Source organism: Theropithecus gelada, chromosome 9 (genome assembly GCF_003255815.1).
Source record: "Theropithecus gelada isolate Dixy chromosome 9, Tgel_1.0, whole genome shotgun sequence".
Classification (NCBI taxonomy): domain Eukaryota; kingdom Metazoa; phylum Chordata; class Mammalia; order Primates; family Cercopithecidae; genus Theropithecus; species Theropithecus gelada.
In genome coordinates, this window is record NC_037677.1 from 85,775,618 (window position 1) to 85,803,294 (window position 27,677).

The window sequence follows — 27,677 nt, forward strand, 5'->3', positions numbered from 1 at the left end:
AGGATTGGATCATGGGGGTGGTTTCCCCTATGCTATTCTCATGATAGTGAGTGAGTTATCATGAGATCTGATGGTTTTATAAGCCTCTGACATTTCCCCTTCTTACATTCACTCCCTCCTGCCGCCTTGTAAAGAAGTGGCCTTGCTTCCCCTTTGCCTTCTGCCATGATTGCAAGTTTCCTAATCCCTCTCCAGCTATGGGGAACTGTGAGTCAGTTAAACTTCTTTCCCTCATAAACTACCCAGTCTCGGGTAATATCTTTCTAGCAGTATGAGAACAGACTAACACAGTTTCCATCTCTATTACTTAGCAGCAGCTGTCAGATCCTGGCCCCTTTTCTCTACCCATATGTAATTCCTCTTACTGCCCCCACTTACTCTTTTTTTCCCATTCACTTACCCCATATTGTCTAACTTATTTATTATTGTATTAGTCTGCATTGGCTGCCATAATGAAAAATCACAGACTAGGTGGCTTAAGCAACAGAAATCTGTTTTCTCACAGTTCTAGATGCTAGAAGTCCAACTTGGTTTCTGGTGAGGCCTCTCTTCCTGGCCTGGAGACGGCAGCCTTTTCTCTGTCTTCACATGGCCTTTCCTCTGTGTGCGCTGAGAGAGAGAGAGAGATCCGAGGTCTCTTCTTTTTCTTCTTTGTATGAAGACATCAGTGTTATCAGATTAGGGGCCCCACCCTTAAGACCTCATTTAAACTTAATTACCTCCTCACAGGCCCTATTTCCAAAGTTATGTTGAGGGTTAAGGTTTCGATGATGAATTTTGGGAAAGCAGTGGGGAAGTCAATTCAGTCCATAGCAGTTAAGCTTATTGCCATCTCTCTCCTAATAGAATATAAGCTCCATGAGGACAGAGATCTTTGTGTACTGATGTATCTTAAGTGCCTAGAATGGTGTCTAGCACATAGTAGATTCTCAGTAAGTATTGACTTGATGAATGAATGGTGAATGAATGAATGAAACAAGCACTCCTAGTGTTCTAACAGGGATAAGGGTACAAATTGTCCCAGCAGAAGTTTATTTAGGGGGGTCTTATTTCTGAATAGGACTATGGAAAAGTAAAGTCATTTACCCACATCAAGTTTCCACTCAAAGACTGCCCAACTGCAGTCTAAATAATTAATGTTGAAAAATGTCTTAGTCCATTTTGTTCTGCTGTAACAGAATACCACAGATTGGTAGATTGGGAGATTGGGTAATGTATAATGAACAGACATTTATTGACTCATGGTTCTGGAAGCTGGAAAGTCCAAAATCAAGGAGGCACATGTGGCCAGGGCCCTCTCACTGGTCATCCCATGATGGAAGGGTAAAAAGCGGGTGAGGCTGAGCAAGAGAAGGTTGTAGTCATCCTTTTATATGGAACTCAGTCCCTCAATAATGTCATTAATCTATTCAAGAGGACAACGCCCCTATAACCCAAATACCTCCCATTAGGTCCCACCTCCCAAAACTGCCACATTGGGGATCAAGTTTCCAACACATTAACTTTGGGGAACATATTCAAACCACAGCAAGAAGAAACGGTGTGTAATTAATTTTTGAAAAAGAATAAGAATGGGGAGCTGGCCAAGTGCTGTGGCTTATGCCTGTAATCCCAGCACTTTGGGAGGCTGAAGCAGGAAGATCAGTTGAGCCCAGGAGTTTGAGAGCAGCCTGGGGAACATATTGAGACCCTATCTCAACAAGACATAAAAAATTACCTGGGTGTAGTGGTACTCACCTGTGATCCCAGCTACTCAGGAGACTGAGATGGGAAGATCACTTGAGCCTGGGAGGGAGGTGAAGGCTACAGTGAGCTCTGATTGTGCCACCGCACTCCAGTCTGGGTGACAGAGCAAGACTCTGTCTGAAAAGAAAAAAAAAGGAAGAAAGGAAAGGAAAGGAAAGGAAAGGAAAGGAAAGGAAAGGAAAGGAAAGGAAAGGAAAGGAAAAAAGAATGGGGAGCTATTTTATTAACCATATCAATATTTTTGAAGTTCACTTGGAAGATCATTTTAAACATGTATATTTGTAAATGAGTACAGAAGAGAATGTTATATAGGTGGGAACACACTGTTTCCAAATTATAGCCCATTGTGGTGATCAAGAGAACCCACTGTCTACCTAAGTATTCCTCTAATAAGTGTGAATACTATTGAACTAGTCACCACCTCTTCTAGGTGGACAAAACTACAGTTAAACATAGACTCGAATAAAAAAGAGGGTCGATTTTTACAAAAAATCTCAAGGAAAAAGCATAGTTTCATTTTATAGAAGTAAAAGTATTTTTGCCTACATTCAATATATTATTTGGTTCTCAGACTTTAGCATGCATTATAATTATCTGGAAGGCATATCAACACCTAGATTTCTGGGTCCCACACTGGAATTTCTGATTTTATCAGTCTACAATGGGGCCTAAGAATCTGCACTTCTAACAAGTTTCCAGGTGATGCTGATACGGCTAGTGGCCAGTTGCAATATGAGAATTATTGCGTTATACCGTCTGTAGTTGATGTAACCCATTCCAGAAACAGGAAGCAAATCTATATTATATATAAATGAAACCTATTGTCCTAGGAAATATGAACAGGGCCTATATTCCAGGAAAAAGACACATATATATTTGTAGCAACCAGGGAAATCAGAACTCTTTCTAGTAAGTTTCATTTTCTCAAAATAGAAATAACACCAGGAGAAAGCTGGTTTTCTTTTTCAGTTGCTATTCTGCAATCACATTGCATGCAGTCTCACACTAGCCCAGCTACTAAATCAGCTGATGCATGCTGTGGTAACATTATATACAGGCACTAGCCATACAAATTTCTGAAGTGTGAATCAGTATCTCAACTATTTCAAAGCACAGTGGTAAAAATCTTTCTCTATGCTTCTCCCCAACCAGTACCTTTGTTCATAAGATTTTTAAATTCCTGTTCAATAGTTTTCTTGAATACTGAGTCCAAAAAATAAATCAAACCAAACCCACAGCATTTCTACTTTCCTATTTCAGCATTTCTTAAAAACCTAACATATATTTCTATAAGTACCTAATAGAACTTGTAAATAGAAGCCAGGCGCTGTGGCTCGTGCCTATAATCCCAGCACTTTGGGAGTACTTCCCAAGGCGAGCAGATCCCTTAAGGCTAGGAGTTCAAGACCAGCCAGGTCAACATGGCAATACTCCATCTCTACTAAAAATACAAAAATTAGCTGGGCCTGGTAGCTGTAGTGCCAGCTACTCAAGAGGGTGAAGCACGAGAACTGCTTGAATCCGGTAGACAGAGGTTGCAGTGAGCCAAGATCTCACCACTGTAGTCCAGCCTTGGCAACAGAGCAAGACTGTCAGGAGGAGGAGGAGGAGGAGGAGGAGGAGAAGAAGAAGAAGAAGAAGAAGAAGAAGAAGAAGAAGAAGAAGAAGAAGAAGAAGAAGAAGAAGAAGAAGAAGAAGAAGAAGAAGAAGAAGAAGAAGCAGCAGCAGCAGCAGCAGCAGCGGAGGAGGAGGAGCAGTGGAGGAGGAGGAACTTGTAAATAGAAAAGGAACTTGAAGCTCTTGAGTAAGACACAAAAGTAAGGGTTTCCAACTGGGGCAGGCTTAGCTGTGCATCCTAACCAAAGGGTAGAGACTTTTTAGGAAGGACAATTTCTTTTTCCTCCCTGCCCTAGGCGGAAAAAAAATATGATAAATAACCTTTCCCAAGACTGAATAACCTACTTAACAACCTCAGTTTTGCTGGAGAATGTGTTCTATCTGTGCTTTGTGTAATTTTCTGACCTCAATCTTTGAGGTACTATTATTTTCTTTTGGGTCTATATACATGATTACTCCCTTTGTCACTAAGGGTATGAATAAGGAAAAATCAAGGAAAATACATTTCTTCTATCATTCCAAAACACTACAGCTGTACATTGTGATTTGGGGATGCCAAATACCAGGACAACAAGCAGGGATTTAAAATATGGTGGGGATTCTGGTTCAGGATGACTGACTAGAGACAGCAGACACCCACCCTCTTTAGAAAGAAGAACTAAAATTACGAATAGATAATTATACCTCGAATAGAACATCTAGGAGAGAACACTAGAATTCAACAGAGAAGTCATGGGAAACACCTGAGGCATAGAAGCAGCAGGAATCAAGTGACCAGCTTGGCTGAGATTGGCCAGGAGACCAGAGGGCCTTGGCATTTCAGGGAAAGGGCAAATGAGAGAACTTCAGCAGTCCACATCCCTCCTGCAAACTGCGGCAATCTGAAACATGAGAGAGTTTCTCTACCCATACAAACTCTGGCACCAGTATGGGTGGTGATTTGGAGACCCCACAAGGGTATTTCATGAGACAGGAAACTCACGCTGGGTCTCTCAGGTCCCCAAGACCTAAGCGGCACCATTGTGAGACTATAGTCATGGAATTGTGTCCTATCCTGAGAACCACAGCCCCCATATCTCCATATCCCAGGAGCCCCCAGTGATATTTCCCAGTGTCCACCCAGTGAGCTATAGTGACATAGCCCTGGCTAGACCCAAAAGTAATACAGGGTCCGCAGCACCCCAGCCCACAGGGAGTACTACTCCCCAGGGAAAGAATGGTGCAATGTGCCAAAAAGACAGCCCCTGATACAAAGGAAACCAAAACATGTCCTTTCCAGAGTCCCCTGTTTGGGGCTGTGAGAAGTGACCCTACACTTAGCAGCACCACAAACTCTGTACTCAGCCTCACAAGTGGATAGTAAGATACCCTCCCACTGGTGCTTGGGCTTACATGTAGAGAGCGGAACCCCTTCTTGCCCTCCACACACTGCTGCAGGCACAGCCACTGATGCTACTACCAGAGGCTGGGGCAGGGAAACCAGAGGGCTGCCTGTCTGGTGCTGTGAGTGGTGACTGCACCCCCACTGGACACATGGCCTCTGTGCCTAGGCTCACACATAAAGAACAGGGTCTCTCCTCTCTCTGTATAGTGCTGCGGGGTTGCTGTTATAGAGAATGAAAGAGCCTGAGAGCTGTGTATCTGGGGCTATATGTGGCAACCCTGCACCACAGCCACTGCCAACATCAGTGTGCACTTATCAGAACCCAAGGGGTTGTCCCACCGTTGGCTACTGCCATTGTCTAGATCACATCAGTTGCCCAGGGACTTGAGAACCCACTCACCCACCTAGCCCACTGCTGCAACTACCAGCATTTGAGCAAGCTCTCTGGGGGCCCAGGAATTAGCCTACTTGGTCCCACTAACACCAGTGCCAGTGTATGTTGTTCTGGGGCCCAAGTTCAGACATCCTCAACCCACTGCTGCCACCACTGGGGACTGAAGACTGGCCCACATGGCAACCATGTTCCCAGTAAAATGTCACAATAGCCTCCACTAATAACCCCACCCTAAACCATCAAGGAAATAACATATATCACTGATCACAGCCAAATAAATTTTACAGAGACTACACTACCATGTACATTCAGAATCAAAGTCAAAGTGCCTTACTCAACCAATATTGTTGATATATCTTCAGGAAAAAGTCCTCCCCTACAAAAGCAAATTCAAAAACTGAAAGAAGTGACTATTATACTAGATGCTCAGATATCAGTGAAAGGACACAGGAAGCATGTAAAAGCAAGGAAATATGATACCTTCAAAGGAATACAAATCCCCAGCAACAGATCCCAATCAAAAAGAAACCCAGGAAACCCAGGAAAAACAATTCAAAATTATGATACTAAGTACGGTGGCTCACACCTGTAATCCCAGCACTTTGGGAGGCCGAGGTGGGCAGATCACCTGAGGTCAGGAGTTCGAGACCAGCCTGGCCAACACGGTGAATCCCCGTCTCTACTAAAATTACAAAAATTAGCTAGGCATGGTGGCACATGCCTGTAATCCCAGCTTGGGAGGCTGAGGAAGGAGAATCACTTGAACCTGGGAGTCAGAGGTTGCAGTGAGCAGAGATCGCACCACTGTACTCCAGCCTGGGCGACAGAGTGAGACTTCATCTCAAAAAAAAAAAATATATATATATATACACACACACACACACACACACATATATACGTGTGTGTGTGTGTGTGTGTGTGTGTATATATATATATAATACTAAAGAAGCTCAGCAAGATACAAGAGAATTCCAAATCCAATACAATTCAAACAATACACAGATATCAGAGAAACAATTCAGGATATGAATGAGAAATTTGCCAAAGAAATAGATATCACAAAAATAACCAGACTGAAATTCTGAAACTGAAGAATTTGAATGAAATACAAAATATACAAAAAGTTTCAACAATAGACTAGACCAAGCAGAAGAGAGAACATCAGAACTTGAAGAAAGGTCTTTTGAAATAACCCAATAAGACAAAAATAAAGAAAAAAAAAGAATTAAAAAGTATGAACAAAGTCTTCATGATCTATGGGACACTGTAAGGTGACCAAATATATGAATTATCAGTATCCCAAAAGACAAAGAGAAACTGAAAGGGTTTGAAAACCTATATAATGAAATAATAGATGAGAACTTCCCAAGTCTAGTAAGAGATTTAGACATCCAGATACAGGAGGTCCAGCAATCCCCAATCAGATACAGTGCAAAAAGATCTTCTCCATGGCACATTATAATCAGACTATCTAAATTCAGTGACAAAAAGAAAATGTTAAAGACGACAAAGGAAAAGCATCTCGTCGCCTACAAAGGAGCTCTGGTATACGTGACCAACAGGCATATAAAAAAATACTCAACATCACTCAACTCCAAGGAAAGGCAAAAAATCACAACAAGATATCATCTAATCCCGGTTAGTATGGCTATTATTAAAAAAATAATAATAACAAATGCTGGCAATGATGCGGGGAAAGGGAACTCTTACACACCGTTGGTAGGAATGTAAATTAGTACAGTCATTATGGAAAACAGTATGGAAAGCTGTCAAAAAACTAAAAATAGAATTTTCATGAGACCCAGCAATCACACTAGTGGGTATCTATCCAAAGGAAAAAAAATGAGTAAATCAGTAAATCAAAAGGATACCTGCACTCGCATGTTCATCACACCACTATTCATAATAGCAAAATATAAAATCAACATAGGTGCTCACCAGTGAACAAATGGATAAAGAAAATATTATTTATACACACAATGGAATATTATTCAGCCATTAAAGAGGAATGAAATCATGTAATTTGCAATGTAGTTGGAACTGGAGACCATTACATTAAATGCAGTAAGCCAGGCACAAAATGACAAAATACTACACGTTCTCACTCAAATGTGGGAGCTGAAAAACTTTATCTCATGGACACTGAGAACAGAACAATGTCCCCCCTAGGAAGGGGAGTGGTGGGAAGATGAGAGTGAGGTTATGGGTACAAACATACCGTTAAATAGAAAAAATGAGTTCTACTGTTTGATAGCAGACTAGGGTGACTATACTTAACAACAGTATTATGTATATTTTAAAGTAACTAGAAGAGAGGACTTGAAATGATACCAGCACATAAAAATGATGAACACTGAAGGTGATGCATACCCCAATTACCCTGACTTGATCATTAAACATTCTTTGCATGTAACAAACAGTCACATGCAACCCATAAATATATAAATTATTATACATCAATAAAAAGGGGGAAAATATTGTGGGGCTTGGGGAAGCCAAGAACATAAGGAGATGTTAGGAATTGTTTGGCTTAGGTCAGTGATCATGACGGATTGTTGAATGTCAGGGGAGATAAAGTTCTGGAAAAAGCAAACATTGAAATTTCCTCTGGCTCGGCGTAGTGGCTCACGCCTGTAATCCCAGCACTTTGGCAGGCCAAGACAGGCAGATCACCTGAGGTCAGGAGTTCGAGACCAGCCTGGCCAACATGGTGGAACTCCGTCTCTACTAAAAATACAAAAATCAGCCAGGCATGGTGGTGCGTGCCTGTAATCCCAGCTACTCAAGTGGCTAAGACAGGAGAATCACTTGAACTAGGGAAGTGGAGGTTGTAGTAAGTCAGGATCTTTCCACCGCACTCCAGCCTGAAAAAAAGAAAGTTTCCCTTCTGATCACTTTGGCTAACGATTTTAGATAATAATTATAATAGAAACTAACATTTACTTGTTACTGCCAGGCATTATTCTAAGGATATTTCATGTATTCTCTTATTTCATCCTCCCAACACCACAATGAACCAGTAGTGGTACTATTCCCAATTTACAAAACCAAAGCAGAGACGTTCAATAATTTTCCCCAGAGTTTCATAGCATAAAAGTGGGGGCTGATTTCAAATCCAGATAGACAGACATCACCACCCATGCTTCTAATCATGTATTCATTTATTCAACGACTACTTTTGGAATGCTTGTCACACCATGCAATGTGCAGGTAGTTTTGCAGGGACTGGAGATTCAGCAATGATTCAGACTAAAATCCCCTGACCTGTCGAGGCTAGATAACTGCTCCTTACAGTGGCCTGTGGATCATATTGGCATAAAGCAGAGCAAAGATGTGTTAATATGGTAATCACAAGGCAGAGTACTTTGTAAATATGTCCTTCTCCGAGTTGTGCTCCCGTGATGTCATCAACACATTCCACAAAGAGGAAGTTCTTCTAACTCACTACCCAGCTGGGCTTGGCTTTTACTCAAGAGCATTTTGGGGTGAAAATATCTAAGTTTACCAGACCTTGTGCAAATCTGAGATGAAGGACTACATTAAAAGTGAAATTCACCTTAGCAGGAAATGGGGTTTGCTATTCTGTGTATATCTTTAACAGTATCTGCTGAAAAGAACCCTTTTGTTAAATAATTGTATTACGAGTCCCCAACTTAGTCCTTTCGAATATGAAATAAGAGAGGGACCGTGCACAAGAGCAATGCCCCCCAGACCCATCTTTAAGTGAAGCGCCGGGCGGATAAAACATCCCTCTTCTGCTGCCTTCTTTCTCTGATCGCAACTCAGCTCCCGAGGAAAAAGAGTGCTCATTTCCCTGTAAAGAGTCCTGCCAATTTCACTTTCTAGTTTCACTTTCCCTTTTACGACGTCAGCTGAAGGGAAACAAGCAGAAAGGAACCAGAGGCCAGTTGTATATACAGGTTTCTTCAGCATTTACTGGTGGCAGAAGAGGAAGATTTCTGAAGAGTGCAGCTGCCTGAACCGCAGCCCTGCCGAACAGCTGAGAATTGCACGGCAACCATGAGGTAAAGATTTTCCCTTCGTATCCGATAGTGCTGTTGAGTCATCTTGTCCAATGCAAATCCTGAGTAGCTATGCTCCCAGAGGGCCAGCTCCATTTTAATGTTTGTTTATGGCCTTACTATGCCTTTACCTCTGTCGGTTGTAAATCTGTCTTACCAATGCTGGTTTGTTCCCTCCTAAACAATCTTCTGCTTCACGCTGGCAAGCTTCCTAAATTCATCTCTGGAACTGCTCGCCTGGGGAGCTGAGTTGCAATCAGAGAAAGAAGGCAGCAGAGAGGGATGTTTCATCCCCCCGGCGCTTCACTTAAAGATGGGTCTGGGGGCATTGCTCTTGTGCACGGTCCCTCTCTTATTTCATATTCGAAAGGACTAAGTTGGGGGCTCATAATACAATTATTTAACAAAAGGTTTCTTTTCAACAGATACTGTTAAAGATATACACAGAATAGCAAACCCCACTTCCTGCTAAGGTGAAATTTACTTTTAATGTAGTCTTTCATTTCAGATTTGCACAAAGGCTGGTAAACTTAAATATTTTCACCCCAAAATGCTACTGATTGGTTAGAGTCCTCCTGAGTATGAATTAGAGATGGAGTGCTTGGAGAAAATAGTTCTCACCTCTAACATTCCCTTCTATCCCCAAAACATGAGACTGCCCTGGAGAGGAAGTGTTAGCTCATTGAGTAGGAAGGGAACTATTTTCTCCAGTTTGAGGGTGGGGTGGCCGGACCTGGTTGCCTCACCCTCATTCTGGGAGCTCTGGAATCCCGTGTTACCAACCCCAGTGCTTACTTCCTATGAGACACCTTGCCCTACTTCTGTGAGGTTCCTGATTTCTCTTCTTGAAACGATATTATTTCCTGCTAGTTTAAATGTTCTGCCTGATTAAAAAAAAAAGAAAAAAGAAAAAAAAGATTTGTGATATTTACAGATTTCTTTGTTTGTAGTCACCCAGAATCTATAGAACCCTTTTCTTATTTGTTAGAATTTTAGCATGGTCTTAGAATTTTTCCCATTATGATACAGACCCATCCCTCCTTCTTGCTTACCTTATTCTTTATCTATCGTGACTTTCACTGGGCATTGCTCTTGTGCTCTAAGACAGTGGTTCTCAAAATTGAGCATGCATAAAAATTGCCTGGCCAGCTTATTAAGGACAGAGTTCTAGGGTCAATTCCCCAGAGATTCTCATTAAGTGGGAGGGGGTGGAGTCTGAGGATGTGTGTTTCTAAAAGGTTCCTCCGTGATTCTGAGACGGCTCCAAGAAACTGTGGTGGTAGCGTTAGTTCTGAGCCTGGTTGATAATGTCACTGCTGCTTTTATCCAGATAAGAGGCAATGGAAGAAATTGTTGTTGTTGTGTATACAACTGGAACTTCTATAGGAATCAGGAGAATAGGTCCTCAGAAGCCAGAGCCCAGGAAGCAAGTGTCTGAGACAGACTTCTCTAACTTAACAGTGAAAATAAGAACCCAAAATCAAGCAGTGAAGTTGGATGCCTTTTAAATGGCTGCTCAAAGGGATTTTACATAAGTGTGTATATTAAATGTCTCTATCCTGCAAATGCACAATGGACTTTATGTTTTCTATGGTGGAGATAATCTCAATTCTATTTACTCTCTCTGTTTCTTTTGTAAAATGAGAAAGGAGCTAAGGAGTGTATGTGTTACACTCAATGTCAAACTCAAATGGAAGTTGGAAATGGAATTGAGAGGGAGCAAGGAAGCTAGAGTGAGTCTTCAGGTGTTAGGATGCGTGCTGCACATGCTTGGGATCTGAGAGTGGCCGTATTCTGTAGGACTCACCATATTCTGTAATGAATGCAGTACAGTAGAGAGTATGACACGGATGCACATGGAGAAAACACAGGGTCTGAGCCTTCCGAGCTCCCCAGTGTCCTGTTCTGATCCTCCTGGGGTCACTGCAGTTCTACCAATGGTCCTGCGAGGCACTCTAGGAACTTTAAATCAATTCCTGCTCATCTCTGTTTCTTGGAACAAGTGGAGACTTAACTATCCCAAGCAGAATAAACAAACAAACAAACAAACAAAAATAGGATGGAAAATACGCAGGAGTTTGTAGGAAGGACCCGCCTTTCATTCAAAGCTCCAAATAGGTCTTAGCAAAGAGTCAGGTTGTCTAAGCCTCTTAATGTAACTAACCCCAGGGGCGGGAGCCCTGGGGAGTGCTTGACTTGGTATCAGGCATCCTAATGGCAGCAGCATTCCCGTTGAAAAGCTCATGTCCAAACAGATCTGTTTTTATTCTTAGTGAGGTTACAGGAAGATTCCCAATCAAAATGGGAGTGGGAAGGAGTGGTATAAAAAGTAGGAGAGAGAGGGGCAGTTAGAAAGAGGGGTCACATAGGCCGGGTGCGGTGGCTCAAGCCTGTAATCCCAGCACTTTGGGAGGCCGAGACGGGCGGATCACGAGGTCAGGAGATCGAGACCATCCTGGTTAACACGGTGAAACCCCGTCTCTACTACAAAATACAAAAAACTAGCCGGGCGCGGTAGCAGGCGCCTGTGGTCCCAGCGGCTCTGGAGGCAGGAGAATGGCGTAAACCCGGGAGGCGGAGCTTGCAGTGAGCCGAGATCCGGCCACTGCACTCCAGCCTGCGCGACAGAGCGAGACTCCGTCTCAAAAAAAAAAAAAAGAAAGAGAGGTCACATAATCTTCTATCTAGACATATATTTCAAAAGTGATCCTGCCACATTGCATGACATTCCAGATATCTATTGGTTGTATAAGAAGCCATACTATTTAGAAATATAGCATACTATTTAGAAATATATACAAGGGTTGCTGTACAGATACCACGAAAAAAAATTTAAGTAAGAAAAAGCAACATTACAGAGACTCCAATACACAGACAGTGTTGAGAAACAATTGGGGCGTGGAATGTTATTCATCTCCAAAGTAATTCGAAGTACAGGCTTTTGTTCATTTTTCTGTTTGCTGGTTTTTTTCGCTTGTTTGTTGTTGTTGTTTTGTTTTGTTTGTTTTGTTTTGTTTTTTGGTTTGGTTGGTTTTGGTTTATTTATTTCTTTTGAGGACCAACACTGAAAGGAATGGAAAATCTTTCCAGGAGAGTCCTAAGGGTACCCTAAAGGAAAAAGAGCCCTTTCTATAAGAAAAGGGGCTAGTGGCCTTATGAGCCTTCCCTGTAGCTGCACTTCTTGCCCTTTGTTATAAAAGCAAAACGCAGAAGAGAAAAATAACATTTCAAAAAAATTAAAACAATCAAGTACAAAATTACTAATAGAGCAACTCAATGAGATGTATTAAGAACAGAAATCACCACTTTAAGAAGTAGAGGTATGGGGGTGGGGGAAAGGGAAAAAAATTACATTTTATTCCAAAATAAATGTTTAAGATATTGCTAACATAAATGATACTTGAAATTAAATGAGAGAATAATACAAAAGCAGATAAAATGAGTAAAAATTCAGAATGGTTGAAAATAAGATTCAAACGGTTAAAATGGAAAAATTCAACAGAAAAAAATGAAAATGTAGCATCGTAAAGTAATAAACCAATACAAAATAAAACCAATCTGATAAAAGCTCAGAAAGTTTGAATAGACAAAATAAATGAAGGATCTATTAAAAGCTGAAATAGAAAATCGAAAGTGGTCAAGATTTCTTTAAAGGCAAATGAAGGAAAACTAAGGAATTAAGAATATCAAAGAAAATGAAGCTGCATTTCAGAGGGATGAGAAATTAAAATCAGTATGGCAAAACATCAAAAGACTAAAAAATTATAAAGCTGAAATTTTCAAAGTACAAAAGTAAAGCTAGGGAAGAATGAAGAACAGAAACAAAAAGCAATGAAAACCACTTACTTCTTTAAAACTACATAAATAAAACCAAGCCTCCACAGAGGCCTTCAAAAGCAGAGGGCAGAGCGATTTAACAAAAACTGTCTTATTCATGAAAATCTAGCCACAGACTCAGAGAATAACCCACTGCCCTCACCCTAATTCTTCTGCTGCTCACAGTCTCTAAACTCCTGCTACAACATGCAGGAATTAACAATATGGCAAAACATATTATAGAAAGAAAAGAAGGAGACTTTCTTTGATTTGTGTTAACAGTCTTTAGGAGGAGGAGAATTTTATTTGCCATGCTCCCATTTCTTGACATATAAATCTATTTCTCAAAGTGTCCATCTTTCTGTTTTCCCCTACAGTGAGAACGCTAAGAATTCTTTGGAGAGCAGCCTACGGCAACTAAAATGCCATTTCACCTGGAACTTGATGGAGGGAGAAAATTCCTTGGATGATTTTGAAGACAAAGTATTTTACCGGACTGAGTTTCAGAATCGTGAATTCAAAGCCACAATGTGCAACCTACTGGCCTATCTAAAGCACCTCAAAGGCCAAAACAAGGAAGCCCTGGAATGCTTATGTAAAGCTGAAGAGTTAATCCAGCAAGAGCATGCTGACCAAGCAGAAATCAGAAGTCTAGTCACCTGGGGAAACTATGCCTGGGTCTACTATCACATGGGCCGACTCTCAGACGCTCAGATTTATGTAGACAAGGTGAAGCACATCTGTGAGAAGTTTTCCAGTCCCTACAGAATTGAGAGTCCGGAGCTTGACTGTGAGGAAGGGTGGACACGGTTAAAGTGTGGAGGAAACCAAAATGAAAGAGCGAAGGTATGCTTTGAGAAGGCTCTGGAAAAGAAACCAAAGAACCCAGAATTCACCTCTGGACTGGCAATAGCAAGCTACCGTCTGGACAACTGGCCACCATCTCAGAACACCATTGACCCTCTGAGGCAAGCCATTCGGCTGAATCCTGACAACCAGTACCTTAAAGTCCTCCTGGCTCTGAAGCTTCATAAGATGCGTGAAGAAGGCGAAGAGGAAGGTGAAGGAGAGAAGTTAGTTCAAGAAGCCTTGGAGAAAGCCCCAGGTGTAACAGATGTACTTCGCAGTGCAGCAAAGTTTTATCGAAGAAAAGATGAGCCAGACAAAGCTATTGAACTGCTTAAAAAGGCTTTAGAATACCTACCGAACAATGCCTACCTGCATTGCCAAATTGGGTGTTGCTATAGGGCAAAAGTCCTCCAAGTAATGAATCTAAGAGAGAATGGAATATATGGGAAAAGAAAGTTACTGGAACTAATAGGACACGCTGTGGCTCATCTGAAGAAAGCTGATGAGGCCAATGATAATCTCTTCCGTGTCTGTTCCATTCTTGCCAGCCTCCATGCTCTAGCAGATCAGTATGAAGAAGCAGAGTATTACTTCCAAAAGGAATTCAGTAAAGAGCTTACTCCTGTAGCGAAACAACTGCTCCATCTGCGGTATGGCAACTTTCAGCTGTATCAAATGAAGTGTGAAGACAAGGCCATCCACCACTTTATAGAGGGAGTAAAAATAAACCAGAAATCAAGGGAGAAAGAAAAGATGAAAGACAAACTGCAAAAAATTGCCAAAATGCGACTTTCTAAAAATGGAGCAGATTCTGAGGCTTTGCATGTCTTGGCATTCCTTCAGGAGCTGAATAAAAAAATGCAACAAGCAGATGAAGACTCTGAGAGGGGTTTGGAGTCTGGAAGCCTCATCCCTTCAGCATCAAGCTGGAATGGGGAATGAAGAATAGAGATGTGGTGCCCACTAGGCTACTGCTGAAAGGGAGCTGAAATTCCTCCACCAAGTTGGTATTCAAAATATGTAATGACTGGTATGGCAAAAGATTGGACTAAGACACTGGCCATACCACTGGACAGGACTATGTTAATTGCTGGGTCTTCAGAAAGCCCAAGGAGTTCTGGGAGAGGGACCAGATTGGGGGGTAGGTCCAAGGGCTTGGTGATAGAATTATTTCTCAATTGACTTCTTGAGTGCAGTTTGAACTGTAACATTTGCTTAGTCACCTTTAGTGGAGTAGTCCACTGGGCTTGTTTCTATGTTTATATAAAGCAGCCAAATCCTTCATGTAATATTGAAGTCCATTTTTGCAATGTTGTTCCACACTTGGAGTCATTTTGCATCCCATAGAGGTTAGTCCTGCATAGCCAGTAATGTGCTAAGTTCATCCAAAAGCTGGGGGCCAAAGTCTAAATAGGGCTCGGTATCCCCCATCTCTTACCTCTGCCTCCTTCCTCCTCCTTCCCAGCCTATCATCGATCTTGAGTATTCTACACAACGTGAATTCAAGTGCCTGATTAATTGAGGTGGCAACATAGTTGAGAAGAGAGCAGAGAACAGGAAGAGACATAGCTAGAAGCAATGGGTGCAAAAAGCAATGTGTACAAGACTTTCAGCAAGCATAGAGAGAGTTCACCTCTACTCTGCCCTCCTCATAGTCATAATGTAACATGTAAAGAATGAAAATGGATTCTGTACAATACGCTAGAAACCAACATAATGTATTTCTTTAAAACCTGTGTGGAAAAAATAAATGTTCCATCTGTAGGGATAGGGAAAAAGTAACCAAAAGAGAGAAAGAGAAAGGAATGCTGGTTTATCTTTGTATATTGTAATCAAATGGAGAAATTTTCAATATTTTAGCCATTGTTAGGAATTTTTTTTGGTAAAAGGAAGACTGACTTTGTTCAAATGCTTTCATGAACCTGGTTTGAGATGATAGGAAAGCAACAAAATGGGGAACCTGGTGACTAAGGGCCTGGTGCAAGGTCTTGGGAAATGTCATTGACAATAGATGGTGGGGTTTTCCCCCCTTTGGAAATGTTGGATATTAAGTGATATAAACACTTCTAACTCTGAAAATCTTCTGAGAAATCCCAAAATTCATGGTATTCTTGGACAACTGGGATTTTCTAGGAAGATACTGAATGGCCTAGACATCAAAGTTGGTGTGAACCAAAATAGAGTCAGCTGACCCAGCATGAGACCATCAGTCATGCTCTGGGTTGGAAAATATTTGCCTGTTGGAATTAATTTAAGCTTAAGTATATATCAACATTATTTTATTGTGCAATTAAAACAATAAAAATTCAAGGTTTTTTAAAGTTAAAAATTCTAACCACTGTAACAACAATTTTTGTGTTATTTTCTGTATTAAAAGTCTTGTTGCATGCATTTGAGGTCATCAGGATGCAAAATTTGTATTCCTGAAAATGTCATATATTTTCATTAATAAATAACCTAAATATGATAAAACATAAAGCAGTGTTCTGATTCATCTGGAATTTTGCTGTACTTTAAACCTTTCAGACTCAGCTACTGATAAAGGAAATGTTACACAAGTATGAACCAAATCCAAATAACCTAGGCTGGTCTACTATCATAATCACCTGAACAGAACAAAACTTTTTCCTCAGCTTTAAGAGTCCAGGGCTTCAGATAACAGCTGCTTCTGCCACCTGCTACCATTGACCTACATGAACACAGACATTCTGTCTCCACCTTGATGGTGGGTGGGCTACTGCCCTTTTCTTTGTTAAATTTTGTGCTTTTATCACATTTTCTCTATTCTGACCTCTATTATGAGAAATAAATGTCACTGATTCCATTTTATGCCCCATCCTGGACTCAATCCAAATGCGTGTTAGAGAGTCTTCCCTATTAAGAATAGGAAGAGACAAGAAATCTCTGTTATTTTTCAAGAGGCCTCTAATGGAAAATGCAAATCATGCCAACTGCAAAGGTAAACTCATTTCACTGGATCAAAATGGACAAGTGTATGTTTCAGGGGTAGATCTAGCTCACCTTGCCTGAGTAAATTAGGACTACATCTGGTGCCTGGGAAGGAACACCACACATATTCTGAGTGGAAGGTTAAAATGGAAAGGCATGCTGACCTTGAGAGAGGACCATTGGTACCTGTGTGTGCTAAAGACAGATGTATGTAATCTTGTCCTTGCACGTCATGCCACCAGTCCCTTGCTGGAACAGGACCCTTAGTGGGAAAACAGAAAGAAGGGTAGGAAAGGGAAACATAACATCTTACACTTAATATTTATTTGGGGACTTAAAGTTAACAAATGATTGGAAAACAATAAAGAAAATTATGTACATAGCTCCTGTTTCCTGAAATTTCACCATCCAGGAATAACAAATGGAGTCACATTAATTGGGCTTGACTTGTAATTCCCTGCCTTTTAACCACATTTCCCAGGGCAGGACATTTGACTCCCTCCATATATTCACCCAACACAGCAAGCCCCTAGTAGATGTCTCCTACGTGCTGATGAACATGTCTATCAGAGTTATCTGATCACTTTTGCTACTTGTGTAGCTTCAACACCCATATCCATCAATGACCATTGCCCCTAAAACTGCCTTCAATACATTTCACATTCTCCGTATTTGATTGCCACCTTAATATCTCTGCCAACAATGTTTTCAAGTGTGTTAGTGTCAGTGAAAGAGTGAGAAGAATTCCTTTCTCTGTGTTGCTTCCAAGTAGTTGTTATTTATTTCTCTGCCTCAGAGTCCTCAGTGAAAAAGATTCATTGACTTCTGCTTGTCTTTCTCCATAGAGCTCAGACATAGTCCCTGGGGACAGCTGACCTTGAGTCATGCTGCAATTTCACCTTCCTTCATCCCCTATGTTAACTGACACATCAAATACAACTGGATCCAGTGCAACTGGAAGACTGCCTGTATTAGAATCCTGATTATAACACAGGTAGGCCTTGTGTTAGGATCCCTACCATACGTGCAATCAACCTTGGATGCCAATCTGAGGGTTGTAGTTTCCAACCTGAGATCATACATGCCCATTTCCTCGTTTCCTCCATTTCCCCCATCACCGATTTTGGAAAAGGGACTAACTTAGACTAATATGTAAGAAATTTTCCCCATGATTAATAGTGCAGCTATCTCATTGCTGATTATGTACACCTTCTAGGGAGGCTGCAAAGAGGGAAACCGACTAAAATCCTTAGATGTACCTAGGTGCATGCACTTGTAAGACAGACATTCTCAGCTCTACATGGGGCCTCCCTTCAGCTGCTTTACATACAGGACTTAAGACTAGAGAAGAGACCAGAGGCAGGATTTGTTGGAAGCCTGTGGAAACAAATCCCAAACAGTTCTTCTCCTCTGGTTCTCTGCAGGCTGCTATTGAAAAGGAGGCTACCAAACAGGTAAATGATACATATTGACCCCAGAGCCTTGGTTTATGTCTCGTTTGTTTTGGAAACATAATGAGTCAAAGTTTGTGTTATTTCTGAATTGGGTAACATGTAAAAATATGTAGTAAATTCTGCCCTGAACCTGGAAATTTCTGAAACCCTTCTAGAGACCTGGAAATTGGCCCCAGTGTGTTTATATATATATAATCTAATTAAAATATTTGAAAAGTCTTTCTTTACCTTTCCAGCATCCTGGATATCCCAAGTCAATGAGCCTATTTATATTCTGCTTTTGATTTACAGATATTACGGAGCAGAGATACTGTGATATAAAACCACTGAGCACACATTTTCCTTTCTCATTTTTAAATTAAACTTACTAATTTGTCATCAAGCACTACATTTAAAAACTCAAACCTGGCCAGGCACAGTGGCTCAAGCCTAAAATACCAGCACTTTGGGAGGCCAAGGAGGGAGGATCACCTGAGGCCAGGAGTTCCAGACCAGACTGACAAATATGGTGAAACCCCGTCTCTACTAAAAAAAAAAATACAAAAAAAAAAAAAAAAAATTTAACCGGGCGTGGTGGCGTGTGCCTGTAATTCCAGCTACTCAGGAGGTTGAGGTGGGAGAATCTCATGAACCTGGGAGGTGGTAGTTGCAGTGAGATGATGCCACTGCACTTGGTGACAGAGGGAGAACCTGTCTCAAAAAAAAAAAAAAAAAAAACAACTCAAACCTACTTGTACATTTTTTGCATTTAGTGAAAAAGCCTACATAAGTTGGAGCTTTAAAATATATGCATAAAACTATGTAATATATCTTCTAATTGTTGATTAAGAAAAACTAGAGTTTACTAGAATATTTTAAAATTTGGAAACATTTTAAATAATGAGTAAGGCTTTTAGGTCATGGAAAAGAGTTGATTTGTCTAGGTGTTAAAAAGGAAATTATTATTTCCACTAGCAATGTATGAGAAATATTATTTCCAACATCTTCACCAATACTGAATATTACCAGTCTTTAATTTTTGTCAATCTGATGAGTGCATGCATATATTTCCAAAAAAGGTGCTGGCATATAGATCACAGATAAATAAAATGTTCAAGTGTGGAATCTGTATGATGGAAATCCTCTTCAAACACAGAATGCTAGTTTTGTCTCCTCTCTCTCTCTCTCCCCACACCACTTCTCTCTTCCTTTTGCTCTCCTTCTTTCTCACTTTCATCTTCCCTTTATGTCTTCTTCCTTCAAGTTTCTCTTTCTAGAGATGACTTTGAGTCTCTGTGCATGAAGTGGAAAACATCCCTACCAGTTTACTTATCTCTTCTCCTAATAATTCAACAGAGGCCAGGTGCAGTGGCTCACACCTGTAATCGCCACACTTTGGGAGGCGGAGGTGAGCTGATTGTTTGAGCCCAGGAGTTCGAGATCAGCCTGGACAGCATGGTGAAACCCTATCTCTACAAAAAATACAAAACTTAGCTGGGCTTGGTGGCATGCACCTGTAGTCCCATCTACTTGGAATGTTGAGGTAGGAGGGTCACTTGAGCCCAGGAGGTGGGGGCTTCAGTGAGCTGAGATCATGTCACTGCATTCCAGCCTAGGCAACACAGTGAGATGAGACCCTGTCTCAAAAAATAAATAATAACAATAATTCAATAATGACTTTCTAGAATCACTTTCTTCTGATCAAAATTCCAAAGAAAAATCTGTTTGTGTCATTTCAAGTCAATATCCATTACCAATAGAATCCAGTTGACCAAGAGAATGAGACCATAAGCCAGACAAAGCAGGAGCTTTGAGTGCAGGCTTTCTGCAGGAATGAGAGCAAATTATTCAAGAAGGAGACATAAGAGGAGAGAGGAAATGACTGGCAGAGGACATGGCTTGCATACCTAGAATACACTCTAGTTTTCCATCACACGAGCACACAATTTTGTGTGTAGTCCAGCGCTGTCTTACGTTTTATTACCTGTAGAATATCTAGAGTTCTAACTCTTCCAGTATTTCTCAAACTTTAATGTGCAGTGCCCACTTTCATGTGCACAATCACCTGAGGATCTTGTTAAAATGTAGACTATGATTTAGTAGATCTGGGTGGAGCCTGAGACTCTATATTTCTCTCAAGCTCTCAGGTCAAATCAATGCCAGTAGTCTGTAAACTACACCTTGAATAGCAGAGATATAGACTGAACTGCAACCAATTCAATCTGGTTCCATTTTTCAGCACATCCTTTAGTCAGAAATGAAGATGAATCATACCATCACATTGTCCTTCCTACAGCCTTCTCTCTCTTTCAGTAACTCATCTCTTAAGAGCTCAGATAAGAAAATCTGTATTACCTCGAAAATAAGTATGTTTAATGTAAAATGGTGTAGCCACTTTAGAAAATAGTTGGGCAGTTCTTCAAATGGTTAAACATAGTTACCATATGACCCAGCAATTCCCTTCCTAGATATGTATGTAAGAAAAAGGAAAACATGAAAACATGTTCACACAAAACTTATGCATGAATGTTCATAGCTGTATTCATAGTTGCATTATTCATGATGGCCAAAAGGTGGACCCATCAACTGATGAAGTGATAAACGAAATATGGTATATACGCATAATGGAATATTATCTGGAAACAAAAATAAATGAAGTAATTACTGATACATGATACAACACGGATGAACCTTGAAAACATGCAAAATGACAAAAGGCAATTTAAAAAGGTCACATATTGTATAATTCTTTTTATATGAAATGCTCAGCAGAGGCAAATTTGTAGAGACAGAAAGTAAATTAGCAGTTGCCAAGGGTAGGGGAGGGGGTTGGGACGATGGGAGATGACAGCTTGAGAATGTTCTATAATTGATTGTGGTGCTGGTTGCATAACTGTGAATAGAATGAAAGCTATTGAATTGTATACTTTAAATGGGTGAATTGTATGATATGTGAATTATATTTTATTATAGCTGTTAAAAAATGGGACTCTTGTTCCAAATATAATAAGGAAAATTTTTCTTTTGTTATCTACTTTTACTTCGAAGTTTGTTTTCGTTGTGTTGTACCCTTATTAGTAGCATTTTGAATACTATTGTTGCTTTCACATTCAGTAGATATGTTAAATAAGTTACGTATTCTATTTTCTGAGTTGGGTATGCTACAAAAATCTAATCCCATCTGATTTTATATTTAAATACTCATATGCAGGAACCTTCCTGATTGGCAAATTGGCGCAAAGAAAGAGTCCAAATACAGAAGAGAATTTGACTCCATAGCTAAGTTCACATCTGCATGTATACAAGTTTAAGAATAATGTGAATTTAGGTCAGGCGCAGTGGCTCTTGCCTCTAATCCCAACACTTTGGGAAGCCAAGGCAGGTGGATCATGAGGTTTAGAGATCAAGACCATCCTGGCCAATGTGGTGAAATCCCGTCTCTACTAAAAATACAAAAATCAGCTGGGTGTGGTGGTGGGTGCCTGTAGTCCCAACTTTTTGGGAGGCTGAGGCAGGAGAATTTCTTGAACCCAGGAGGTGGAGGTTGCAGCGAGCTGAGATTGTGCCACTGCACTCCAGCCTGGCTACAGAGCAAGACTCTGTCAAAAAGAAAAAAAAAAAGAATAATATGAATTTCTTAATGATGCAGATTGTTATTCAGTCACCATGTGCAACTGTTGCAAATACTGTGCTAATTCATGAGTACTTTTTGAGCCAGGAATTAGAACAAAAAGAAAAGCAAGAAAATGGACAATAGGTGCTACTGTACTGGAAATATAATTCTTCATTACATAAGAATCTATTGCATTCTGGTGAAAGAAAGGCTTTGAGTAGTTTGTTGAATTTGTCTTTTCTCTGATCTTTATTGCTACAATCCTCTCTGAACTCCGAAGCAGAATCTGTGTCTAAAAATCAGCTCCCTCACAATGCACAAACATGCATGATAAGATCTCCATTCATTGTGAGCAAAGAAGAGAAGATAGACAACTTTTCCCTGGGCTGGATGTTTGGGGTTTCAAATCTGATTCTACCAGAATAAAGCACTGGATTCTGAGTAACAGAGGGGCTATTTGTTCTTTTAAATTTTTGTATGTTTTTATCTGTGATATGTGGGACCCTCTAAAGCATGAGGCCAAAGGCACCTCTTAACTGAGTGTAGGGATGGTATTTATACCTTTTATGATATCACAAATATTAGTACCTTTTATAAAGATATGTCACTTTATTATGACTAGGATAACAAATTGTTAAGTTAAACAACCAATTAGAATTACACTTTTCCAAATTGCAGGTTACTTTCATAGAATATAACAACCTCTGAACTCAAAGTATCTCATGAGACTCTGTTATTGGAAACACCATATGTCACGTCAATTTTGCTACAAAAGAATCTCTGCTTTCTGCAATTACAAGATAGAGGGAATGCTTCTAGTTAATTCCTTCATCATCAAATTAGTCATTACAACTATACTTCCTAGGTTTTTATGAATATTTATAGCATGGTTGGGAAGTATTATAAAATGAAAAAAAAAAACCTCTCAGGGTAGTATCAACTCCTTCAGAGCTCAAAGCATAAATATATAATCCATCCATTAAACAATAATATGTGTATTACTTTTGCCCATTTTATAGCTGGGTAAACTAACTTATTATCCAGACCTTGGAGAGCTAAACAGCTCAGAGATCTCTCCAGGGCCTGGCTCCGTGTGTTTAGTGTGAAGCAAAAAGGAAATTCTGGCTCAATGATTTGGCCCCTGGAAAATTCAAGAGCTAGTAAGGTAAACAGAGATAATTAAATCTAGGTCTTCAGGTCTAAATTTACTTCTGGGAGATAATTTACTGGACAAAACTACTATTTAAAAAAAAAAAAAAAAAAAACATTTTGGAAGTCTTTCATATAACTGGGTCCCAGAAACCCCTACATCAGAATCTCCTAGAGACATTATTAAAAATGCAGTTTTGGAGGAGGTTCCAAGATGGCCAAATAGGAACAGCTCCAGTCTACAGCTCCCAGTGTGAGCTACACAGAAGATGGGTGATTTCTGCATTTCCAACTGAGGTACCAGGTTCATCTCACTGGGGCTTGTCAAACAGTGAGTGCAGCCCACGGAACATGAACTGAAGCAGGGCAGGGCATTGCATCACCCGGGAAGAACAAGGGGTCAGGGAATTCCCTTTCCTAGCCAAGGGAAGCTGTGACAGACAGTACCAGGAAAATCGGGACACTCCCACCCTAATACTGCATTTTCCAATGGTCTTAGCAAATAGCACACCAGGAGATTATATCCCACACCTGGCTTAGAGGGCCCCACGCCCACAGAGCCTAGCTCACTGCTAGTACAGCAGTCTGAGATTGAACTGTAAGGTGGCAGCAAGGCTTGGGGAGGGGCACCCGCCATTCCTGAGGCTTAAGTAGGTAAGCAAAGCAGCCAGGAAGCTCGAACTGGGTGGAGCCCACCACAGCTCAAGGAGGCCTGCCTGCCTTTATAGACTCCATCTCTGGGGGCAAGGCATAGCTGAACAAAAGGCAGCAGAAACCTCTGCAGACTTAAACATCCCTGTCTGACAGCTTTGAAGAGAGTAGTGGCTCTCCCAGCATGGAGTTTGAGATCAGAGAATGGACAGACTACCTCCTCAAGTGGGTCCCTGACCCCTGAATAGCCTAACTGGGAGGGACCTCCCAGTAGGAGCCAACTGACACCTCATACAGTGGGGTACCCCTCTGAGATGAAGCTTCCAGAGGAAGGATCAGGCAGTAACATTTGCCATTCTGCAGCCTCCACTGGTGATACCCAGGCAAACAGGGCCTGGAGTGGACCTCCAGCAAACTGCAACAGCCCTGCTGCAGAGGGTCCTGACTGTTAGAGGGAAAATTAACAAACAGAAAGGACATCCACACCAAAACCCCATCTGTACGTCACCATCATCAAAGCCAAAGGTAGATAAAACCACAAAGATGGGGAGAAACCAGAGCAGAAAAGCTGAACATTCTAAAAATCAGAGCACCTCTTCTCCTCTAAAGGAATGCAGCTCCTCGCCAGCAATGGAACAAAGTTGGACAGAGATTGACTTTGACGAGTTGAGACAGGAAGGCTTCAGACAATTGGTAATAACAAACCTCTCCGAGCTAAGGGAGGATGCTTCAACTCGTCACAAAGAAGCTAAAAACCTTGAAAAACAGATTAGATGAATGGCTAACTAGAAAAAACAGCATAGAGAAGACCTTAAATGACCAGATGGAGCGGAAAACCATGGCATGAGAACTGCGTGATGCATGCACAAGCTTCAGTAGCCAATTGGATCAAGTGGCAGAAAGGGTATCAGCGATTGAAGATCAAATGAATGAAATGAAACAAGAAGAGAAGTTTAGAGAAAAAAAGAGTAAAAAGAAATGAACAAAACCTCCAAGAAATATGGGACTATGTGAAAAGACCAAATCTACGTCTGATTGGTGTACCTGAAAGTGACAGGGAGAATGAAACCAAGTTGGAAAACACTCTGCAGGATATTATCCAGGAGAACTTCCCCAACCTAGCAAGGCAGGCCAACATTCAAATTCAGAAAATACAGAGAATGCCACAAAGATATTCCTCAAGAAGAGCAACTCCAAAACAAATAATTGTCAGATTCACCAAAGTTGAAATGAAGGAAAAAATGTTAAGGGCAGCCAGAGAGAAAGGTCGGGTTACCCACAAAGGGAAACACATCAGACTAATAGTGGATCTCTCAGCAGAAACTCTTCAAGCCAGAAGAGAGTGGGGGCCGATATTCAACATTCTTAAAGAAAAGAATTTTCAACCCAGAATTTCATATCCAGCCAAACTAAGTTTCATAAGTGAAGGAGAAATAAAATCCTTTACAAACAAGAAAATGCTGAGAGATTTTGTCACCACCAGGCCTACCTTACGAGAGCTCCTGAAGGAAGCACTAAACTTGGAAAGGAACAACTGGTACCAGCCACTGCAAAAACATGCCAAATCATAAAGACCATTAATGCCAGGAAGAAACTGCATCAACTAACGAGCAAAATAACCAGCTAACATCATAAGGACAGGATCAAATTCACACATAACAATATTAACCTTAAATGTAAATGGGCTAACTGCTCCAATTAAAAGACACAGACTGGCAAATTGGATAAAGAGTCAAGACCCATTGGTGTGCTGTATTCAGGAGACCTATCTCACATGCAGAGACACACATAGGCTCAAAATAAAGGGATGGAGGAAGATGTACCAAGCAAACGGAAAACAAAAAAAGCAGGGGTTACAATCCTGGTCTCTGATAAAACAGACTTTAAACCAACAAAGATCAAGAGACAAAGAAGGCCATTACATAATGGTAAAGAGATCAATTCAACAAGAAGAGCTAACTATCCTAAATATATATGCATGCAATAAAGGAGCACCAAGATTCATAAAGCAAGTCCTGAGAGACCTACAAAGAGAGTTAGACTCCTGCACAATAATAATGGGAGACTTTAACACCCCACTGTCAACATTAGACAGATCAATGAGACAGAAAGTTAACAAGGATATCTAGGAATTGAACTCAGCTCTCCACCAAGCAGAACTAATAGACATCTACAGAACTCTCCACCCCAAATCAACAGAATATACATTCTTCTCAGCACCACACTGCACTTTTCCCAAAATTGACCACATAGTTGGAAGTAAAGCACTCCTTAGCAAATGTAAAAGAACAGAAATTATAACAAACTGTCTCTCAGACCACAGTGCAATAAAACTAGAACTCAGGATTAAGAAACTCACTCAAAACTGCTCAACTACGTGGAAACTGAACAACCTAGTTCTAAATGACTACTGGGTACTTAACGAAATGAAGGCAGAGATAAAGATGTTCTTTGAAACCAATGAGAATAAAGATATAACACACCAGAATCTCTAGGACACATTTAAAGCAGTGTGTAGAGGGAAATTTATAGCACTAAATGTCCACAAGAGAAAGCAGGAAAGATCTAAAATTGACACTCTAACATCACAATTAAAAGAACTAGACAAGCAAGAGCAAACACATTCAAAAGCTAGCAGAAGGGAAGAAATAACTAAGATCAGAGCAGAACTGAAGGAGGTAGAGACACAAAAAACCCTTCAAAAAATCAGTGATTCAAGGAGCTGATTTTTTTAAAAGATCAACAAAATTGATAGACCCCTAGCAAGAATAATAAAGAAGAAAAGAGAGAAGAATAAAATAGATGCAATAAAAATATGATAAAGGAGATATCGCCACCGATCCCACAGAAATACAAACTACCGTCAGAGAATACTATAAACTCCTCTATGCAAGTAAACTAGAAAATCTAGGAGAAATAGATAAATACATGGGCACATACACTGTCCCAAGACTAAACCAGGAAGAAGCTGAATCTCTGAATAGACCAATAACATGCTGTGAAATTGAGGCAATAATTAATAGCCTACCAACCAAAAAATGTCCAGGACCAGACGAGTTCACAGCCAAATTCTACCAGAGCTACAAAGAGGAGTTGGTACCATTCTTTCTGAAACTATTCCAATCAATAGAAAAACAGGGAATCCTCCCTAACTCATTTTATGAGGCCAGCATCATCCTGATACCAAAGCCTGGCAAAGACAAAATTTAAAAAAAGAGAATTTCAGGCCAATATCACTGATGAACTTTGATGCAAAAATTCTTAATAAAATATTGGCAAACCAAATCCAGCAGCACATCAAAAAGCTTATCTGCCATGATCAAGTGGGCTTCATCCCTGGGATGGAAGACTGGGTCAACATACTCAAATCAATAAATATAATCCATCATATAAACAGAACCAAAGAAAAAAACCACATGATTATCTCAATAGATGCAGAAAAGGCCTTCAACAAAATTCAACAGACCTTCATGCTAAAAACTACCAATAAACTAGGTATTGATGGGACATACCTCAAAATAATAAGAGCTATTTATGACAAACCCACAGCCAATATCATGCTATATGGGCAAAAACTGGAAGCATTCCCTTTGAAAACTGCCACAAGACAGGGATGCCCTCTCTCACCACTCCTATGCAACACAGTGTTGGAAATTCTGGCCAGGGCAATCAGGCAGGAGAAAGAAATAAAGGGTATTTAATTAGGAAAAGAGGAAGTCAAATTGTCCCTGTTTGCAGATGACATGATTGTATATTTAGAAAACCCCATCATCTCAGCCCAAAAGCTCCTTAAGCTGATAAGCAACTTCAGCAAAGTCTCAGGATACAAAATCAATGTGCAAAAATCATGAGCATTCCTGTATGCTAGTAACAGACAGAGAGCCAAATCATGAGCGAACTCCCATTCACAATTACTACAAAGAGAATAAAATACCTAGGAATCCAACTTACAAGGGATGTGAAGGACCTCTTCAAGGAGAACTACAAACCACTGCTCAGCACAATAAAAGAGGACACAAGCAAATGGAAGAACATTCCATGCTCATGGATAGGA

At 40.5% G+C, this 27,677-nt stretch overlaps 2 protein-coding genes across 2 annotated transcripts in view; one reads left to right on the forward strand and one right to left on the reverse strand.

The window, feature by feature from the left end:
• LIPA (lipase A, lysosomal acid type) overlaps positions 1 to 27,677 on the reverse strand; it is a 114,427-nt gene that overhangs the window by 67,015 nt on the left and 19,735 nt on the right. The window lies entirely within an intron of this gene.
• On the forward strand, positions 8,964 to 16,657 carry IFIT2 (interferon induced protein with tetratricopeptide repeats 2). Its single transcript, XM_025396451.1, has 2 exons — positions 8,964 to 9,166; positions 13,357 to 16,657. Exons 1-2 carry the CDS (start codon positions 9,162 to 9,164, stop codon positions 14,768 to 14,770), a joined length of 1,419 nt encoding a protein of 472 aa, XP_025252236.1. The 5' UTR covers positions 8,964 to 9,161; the 3' UTR covers positions 14,771 to 16,657.